The sequence below is a fragment of the Buceros rhinoceros genome, unplaced genomic scaffold, assembly GCF_000710305.1.
Source record: "Buceros rhinoceros silvestris isolate BGI_N320 unplaced genomic scaffold, ASM71030v1 scaffold14560, whole genome shotgun sequence".
In the NCBI taxonomy this organism is placed as follows: Eukaryota; Metazoa; Chordata; class Aves; order Bucerotiformes; family Bucerotidae; genus Buceros; species Buceros rhinoceros.
The window spans coordinates 27,995-35,801 of record NW_010387992.1 but is presented as its reverse complement, the minus strand read 5'-3'; the positions used below and the strand labels follow the sequence as shown (position 1 = coordinate 35,801).

The following is a 7,807-nucleotide window of genomic DNA, read 5'->3' as shown; positions in this document are numbered from 1 at the left end:
GGTGTGTGATCTGTCTGCGCCCTGTTGAGCACCAGGCTCCATGCTGCTTGTTCAGCAGTGTGATGCGTGTTATCATCTCAGGAAATTTCAAAATGAGACATCAGAATAATTCCAGAATTGCTACATTTTATTGCTGTTTTTCTTTCCTTTATAGTGTTACTACATAGACTCTCTTTCTTCCGATGGTTTTGTTGAAAGAGCCCTTGCTGTAGTGTGTGGCGAGAGGGGCTGCAGCCCTGGGGCAGTGCGCTGAGGTGAGGTGCAGCAAGAGCAGATGGCACAGGCTGCGCTGCCAGGCGCACACCCTCCTCCCACTTAGCCAGCATCGCCCGGTGCTGGCACGCCGCTGCTGCCGCTCCATCTCAGGGAAAACCAGGTCGTTCTGTTTCAGCTTGCTTGTGTTCCTCGCTCATTATTTATAACATTTGTTTGTCATTTTTGTCATTTTATAGAGCTTCCAAGAGCAGCTGTCAGGATCTTAAGCAACATGACATTCCTTTTTGTGAGTTTGTCATACACAGCTGAGAGTGCCATTGTCACAGCTTTTATAACCTTCATTCCCAAGTTCATCGAGTCACAGTTTGGCATCCCAGCTTCCAATGCCAGCATCTACACTGGTAAGGCATTGCCATGGCACGTAACCACGCAGGGGCTGACGGTCTCTGACTAAGGAGACGAATCGGTGTGGGAATGAACCAAAAACGTGCTTATTTGCTAGAACACGTGACTGGACCCAGCTTTGGGCGTTAGGTGTTCAGGCTGTCTTGTGTTTGCTGTGTGTATTTGCTAAAATGTGAACCTGCTGGTATTGCTAAAGGGCGAGGATTTTTACCTCAGCCTAGACAGCCGTTTTCTAATCTGTTAATGTCTTTGGGGGGGTGGGGAGGGTGGGAGCAAGGCAACAAAAACAAGCTAGAAAACCCATAGGCATCATTGCAATTTGTGTGCCTTAAAAAATCTTTTAAAGATTTCCTTATTTGCTGTGAATTTTTACTTCCTCTTACTTCCTCTTTGATCTTTAAAATATCCTAATCTTTCTTTTTTCCCCAGGGGTGAGTTGTTTGTTTATCCCGTCCTTCAGTTATCTCTCCCCTCCAGGCTCATGGTTTTCTTCTTATTTGCGTATTATGAGCGTACTGAGCGTACAACGATCTAGTCTAGTCAGGAGAGCTCCCCAGATTGTCTCCACCATCATTCCAGGTTTGAGAGCCCTCTTTTGCAAGTGAGGCGCTTCCCCTGCTGCTGCAGCAATGTGCAGCCAAGTCCACCTTCTAACAGAGCTGCAAACCACAAAATTTTAAGGTTTGTACTCCTCTATGGGAGGAAGAGATGGGAACTTCTCTAAGGGAAGGGGCCAAAATGTGCAGAGTTTGGGCCCATGTCATGCAGCTCATCTCTCTTCTCTCCTAGTTCAGACACTTGTTCTTATAAGCACCTTCTTTACTTCTCCATAGTGCTTCCCATATGGAATAACTGCTGATCACTAGGCAGGTTAGTTCTTTGCTCCCCTGTAATTCCAGATGCTGCATGTGAGGAGGAGTGAGCTGTGGGAACAGGGGTGAAGTTTCCCAGGGGCATCAGTGAAGGGAAAGACAAAGGAGCAGATGGAAGAGAGACCGAGAGCGCACATGGGAATAATTTGTCACCTGCAGTGGCTGGAAGAAACACGAGGAATCTTTTCTAGAGTGTGGCAGAGAAACATCAGCGAAGCCCCATGTGGTGACTTCCGTCTGAGAGCTTGCTGGGATGGGATTTTTTTTCAGGGCATGAAATCCCTGTGTTCTGTGTATGAGGAGAAAATACTGATTGATGGGACTGTGATTGTATCTGAAGCTTAGGGCAGCTACACATGCACAGGAGCTTTACTGTAATGAGTCTTGATGGCATTGCTACTCCATACTTGCTTCGTCCTCAGGATAAACCAGAAACATTCTTGCCAGTCAAAGTATTCAATAGCCAGTACATTAAAAGAGGAAGACATTATGTGTCCCTGTCCAGGGTGTGAAGCTATTAACATCTGCGGTTTTCCTTGTTATAAGTGACTTGATAAAGACTATTACAATGAACGAGAAGCAGAAGAAATAGCGCAGGCTGGATGTGCAACACGGGCAAGTGAGCACTGCTTCCACAACCCCAACTCCTAGACTTAACATTAAAGTCAACAGTTGTTACTAATTTTATGAATTCTTTTTGTAGGAAAAATGGGAAAAGGAGACTTGGAGATTCTGTGTTAGATCGCTACTGGCTAAACTAGTAACAGACACGCCCAGGTTACAAACAGGGTAGCAAAAGCCGGACTTACCTCTTGTTTGTATTACTACCTCTATTCTTCATATGTACACTGCCAGCTGAGTACATGGGCCTGTTCAGTCTCTTCATGGGACCGATGTAAAGTTTTTATTGGTCGTTTTCTGTCTCCATACATAAGCAGCAGTTCTTGAAGTCTCAATTTCTTTCTATTTTTAAACAAACCTGGAATTAATCATTAGCAAAAATGCCATGTGCCAAACTTCATGTCTTGGATTTGTGCAGCTTGTGCTGCAGTCTTGTCTTGCTTGGAGTTCTGTTTTCCATGTCTAGAGCAGGCGGCATTTTGCCTCCAGGATTCCTCAAGGCCAGGAAAAGAAAAAACTTTGACTTAAGGCTACAGATTGATCTTAGACAAACCCAGGTTAAAATCTCAGGTGCTTTGCTAGCAGATTCACTTGTGTAAAAGGGAGTTACAATCCCAATAATCTGTACCTGGAAGAACGCACACTGCATGTTAGACTGCACCGTTCTGGTAACTTCTGCTGAAATGGCGACAAATGCCCCGGATCTACCTTTAGTTTTAGAACAGGTGCCAGATGTATTCCAGACAGAATTGGTTTTCCCCTTGGAAGTGGAGCCTGCTTAGCAGATATTGCAGTTTTCTGTTCCCAGACTGTTAGTAGCTGTTAAGATAACGTTTTGCCGCTGCGGAAAGCCTCAAGTGCTGCAGCATCCTGGGAAGAACAAAGAGGACAAAGCTTGAAAATTGCTGACTGAAAGTGGATACTGCCTTGGAGCTCTGAACCCAGGAGTGTATTTAGCACACGCACAGTTCCTGAAAGCCAAACTGTCAGTATAAAATGGAGTGCAGTGTCACAGCTGAGTATCAGATCTTAAGCTTTATTCCTCTAAGTGCCTTTGAAGAAGAGGAATGCATGTCCTGGTTAGATGTGCATGTCTTGCTTTGCCCTGGAAGCTTATCTGGAAGCTCACTGTGGTGGCTGCGTTTCTCTGACAGTACATCACTTCTGATTTCACATCCCCTGCGGAAAGAGGGGCCTAAGGATGAAGAGTTCATACTTGGGGCAAAAGAACCTGTCAGGCTTCCTGACACGGAGGAGGGAATGAGCCCTTCTCTCTGCTGCCTTCCTCACAAACAATGAAATCTGCTCCCGCCCCTCCCGTTTCTTCCAGAGAGTTTCCATCCCCAGCTCCTCTTTGCATGGAGAACTTTTCTTTATACTTCTTCTCGGTAGGCTTTCCTTTGTCTTTCCGTCCTCCTGAGTGAAAGCGAGCCTTGGCGGGCAGTTCGCTCATCTTCTTTTTGATGTGCCGATCTTCATTGCGTGGCAGAGGATGGAGGCAAACAGCAGTGCACTGTAGCTCACTGATGGACGAATCGCTAACCAGTGCCTCACAGAGTAAATACATGCTCAGTTCTGACAAGATGCTAGACGCAGACACACAGTCTCAGCTCTAGTGAAAGGCTTTTGCAATACCTGTGCCCTCGAGAGTAAGAAATAAAAGATAAACTCAAGTCCAGAAGAGGTTAAGAGCTGAAATCTAAGCTATAAGTGGAAGGGAGAAGAATACAAGACTGAGATTAACATATTGTCAGTACGCCCGTACCTTGGGCTAGATCTGTATTTCACTGATCTTGGCGTAGCCATGGATTTGGTCCATGGAATTTGGTTCACCAGCCAGGGATGGTTTAGAAGGCATTGCAAGTAATCCCAGGCTGCCTTCAGCGAGGATGTGGGCTTCCCTCACTCAGACACGCACATGCAGGGCACGTCTGGTCGACTCAGATGGCTGAGTTACCGTTTTCACTCAGCGAGAACATTTTCCGTGCAAGTGAAAGGATTTGCATTATTTCTTTCCCTTCTTCATAGACAGTCTTTGAAAGTGAGAGGTAGAACAGCTCGAGAGAGAGCAACTTTGAACCTTGTGAAAATCATTTAATTCTCCTAGAAGGACTTAGACATTTCATCTCTGCTCTTACGAGAGAGACTGGGTTTGGTTCTGTGAAGGGTCATTATTAAGAATCTTCCTCGTGAAATGACATTTTATTTTATAATGCCATTGGCAGTATAATTAAGGTGGCAATTACTTTTACCTCTTATTTTCACTTTCAGGATCTCAACATTTTGATAAATTTAACATCCCCTTCTCTTTTAGACAAATTGGCAGAGAATGAGAATGCCTTGCAACAACAGTAAAGATATTTGCAAGTCATAGTCCTACTGGCTTCTTTAAAAAGACCAGCATCTTTAAGAATTTGGATTATAAAGTTTAACTCCTTCCCTGCAGATGCAGCTTCCAAAAGTTGTTCAGACTCCATATTTATGTGGAATGCATCTTGATTAGCAAAGACCTACTTTAAAGACCTTCTCACACGTCAGTAAGAAACAAAAGCCAAGGGAAACAACAAGGTGCAAGACATTCGCTCCCTTAACACCACCTCAGGCCCCGACAAGTGAGGACAGCCTGCGTTGCCGAGCTGCCACCTTGTAACTGCAGCAGAGCAACAGGAAGTCCATAGGTGTGTCTTTTGTGTCTCAGACCTACCCTAAAGCTAATCACAGCGCTGTCTGTGATTTCTTTGATCGCCCTTGATGAGTTTACACGCCACGTGGCTGTGCTGAGGTGCTGATGTAGGAAAGCGCTGCTCGGCCCGAGTATCCAGAAGGCAAAACCTGCAGCCAGACTCACGCATGCGCTCCTGGGCGGGCGGGCTTCTGGGGTCCTGCCGAGGGTAGCACTTACTTGTACTTGGCTGGAATTAATCATGAGGGCAGGAAGAGGAAGAGTCATGTCCAAATCTGGATTTCTTCAAATTTTCAGTAGTTAAACTGGACCAATATGTAGTCCTCCCCCCATTCTAAAATAAATACAAAGCAATGTTTCTGTTTGCAAGTACAATAGTTCTCTTATGGTGCTTTGGCTGCTGGTAATATCATAAGGAGGCTTTTATTAATTCCTTGACAACACTCCAGAGGTCTGAAAAGTCTGACGCAGTTTGCTTGCGGAGAATCGGACAATGGAGATCTTAGTGCAGCATTCGCTGTCATCTAATTAGGGGATGAAACCAATATTTGTATTTTATGCCATTTCCATAGGTCCCATTTTAATGTTGCTCATATTTCTTCCTGGCAGGTGTGATTATTGTCCCAAGTGCTGGCGTTGGTATCGTCCTAGGCGGCTACATTATAAAAAAACTGAAACTCGGTGCGAGAGAGTCTGCAAAGTTGGCTATGATCTGCAGCGGTGTATCTCTGCTGTGCTTTTCCACTCTCTTCATTGTTGGATGTGAAAGCATTAATCTAGGGGGGATAAATATACCTTACACGACTGGGTGAGTATCTTGGAATTGTCTGTGGCAAAACCAGCTCTTTCCAATAAGCCTGATAAAAAAAAAAACGTGCTGATGCCTGATGTGCTGAAGCAGCCATGCATTCAAGTGAGAATTTTTAGAGACTGGGATATAAACACATGCTGTTACTAAGTGGTCCTTTGGTTTTACATCTAGTTTATAATGAAGATTATGTAATAACTCACCTTTTCGAGGGATGGGAAAAATGCAGTAGATTGGACTTCAGTGGTTTTTACAGGAAACCAAGTGAAAAAACAAAGAGGAAATGTGAGAAGCAGGGGTGGAAGAACATAGGCACTGTCTACACGGAGAGTATTTTGCATTGCGTGTGGGTCGGTGTTACTGCATTGCTGTCAAACCCAGACCCTAGAGCAAGGAAAACCAGCAGCTGGAATTCATGAGCTGATGGAAAGCTGGTTTACTCCTTTGTATTTGTAATACCTACAGTGAAAGCTTGGTGCTGAGGAGCTGACTGCAGAGGGGAGTAGCATGGTGGTGTATTCTGGTCTGAGCATAGTGGGCTGAAGGGGACCAGTGCTGGAAAGCGGGTGGAATGCTTTGATTGTCCACCCTCTGTTGATGTTTGTGTTGGCCTGTGAGCACAGATGCCAGCTTTGTCTCTAAAGGCATGTTTGGTATTTGAACGCACGGTAAGAAGCCTTGTGTCAAACCACGATACAGCTTTGCTTCTCTTGTACCATAACCAGCCGCTGAATGGGAGGTCCTCCATCAGTGAGCTGCCTCCTTGTCCAGACAGCTTTTGCATAGCTCCAAGGGAAGCTCCACAGCCTCTCTGAATAACCTGTGCCCCTGCTGCCTCACAGCAAAAGAGAGTTTCCTGATGTTCCGAGGGAAGCTGTGTTTCAGCGTGTGCTCATTGCATCTGGGCACTACTGGAAAGAGCCTGGCTCTGTCCTCTTTGCACCCTCCCTTCAGGTATTCATATACTTTGATGAGATCCCTTGAGCCTTTTCTTTTCCGGGCTGAACAGTCCCAGCTCTGTCAGCCTGTTGTCCCAGGAGAGATGCTGCAGTCCCTTCGGCACCTTAATGGCCCTTGGTTGGACTCTCTCCAGTATGTCCATGTCTCTCGCTTTTCCTGAGGAGCCCAGAACTGGACCCAGCCCTGCAGGAGTGCCCTCACTGGTGCTATCTAAGGGGGAAGTAGCAGAGATCAGCTGCTTTGGTAGACAGGTTTGTAGAGCTGTCTCTTCCTTGTTTTCTAGTATAAGGCAACTAAACCAGGCTGTATAGGGATCTTACAGTGACAGAATCCAGGGTAGTTCAATTCCGTCTCTCACATTTCTGGGATGTAATAAATCAAAACAGACCCTCTTTCATTGTGCTTGCTGTTGTTTGGTGCAACTCAGATTTAGTTAAAGCATGCAACTGACTTAGGGAGGCATTTCACATAAAAGATTCCTATTCTTCCTCTTGTACCACCAGTCTGGGCTTCTGTTATTCTTGTATGTCTGTCAGTCCAATCAGCCAGTTGGATCCCTTAACATGAAAGCAGTGACTAATTGGATCAGAACAATAACAACAGAGAAGGAATCCAGCTAACACAGTGAGAGGGTCCCTTGTTTGACAGCTACACAAAAATTGCATCATTGCCGTGATTCCAGCTGCTTGCCAACAAGGAGAGTGCAAATCTCTGCAGAATGTCCTTCAATACCAAACCAAAAATACTGCTATCATCAAATTAAGATAATCCTTTTTATCACATAGCCCAATATTCGATTATGGAAATGATGTATTTGTATTTCCTTTGGTATTCCCTTGGTCCTGTAGGTTACTACAGTGATCTAAATAAAAATGAATAAAACCACGTGCAAATGAATTCTTTGTTTAGATGTTACCAAATTATAGTCAGGTAGCATTTTTTTCTTAAGCTGTATTTCATTTGGATTGTAGCCTCATGGAAAGGAGGTCCCCCTGTTTTTTCACAGTATGTGTGCAGTGACTGCCAGCCCAAGCCTGGGTATCTGAAATAACAGGTCACAGTTCTGAGAACTCCAGGCGATAATTCTCGCCTTATACCTTCCCTTTTCCTACTTTACTGCTATACCACAAACTTCTACAAAGTAACAGTAGGAGTGGAGAACAGGAGTTAGGAGAAAAAAATGTTAGGAACTAGAGTCCCTTTTGTCATTAGCCACATCCAATAAAGGTCTCCTCTTTATTG

General features: G+C 44.9%; 1 protein-coding gene across 1 annotated transcript in view; it reads left to right on the top strand.

Moving 5' to 3' along the window:
- SLCO5A1 (solute carrier organic anion transporter family, member 5A1) overlaps positions 1 to 7,807 on the top strand; it is a gene marked incomplete at its 5' end in the record, with an annotated part of 28,345 nt that overhangs the window by 14,497 nt on the left and 6,041 nt on the right. The window contains 2 exons of the mRNA XM_010143369.1: positions 453 to 617; positions 5,407 to 5,605. Of these exons, the coding sequence (XP_010141671.1) occupies positions 453 to 617; positions 5,407 to 5,605 (364 nt within the window). The remainder of the gene's footprint in view (positions 1 to 452; positions 618 to 5,406; positions 5,606 to 7,807) is intronic.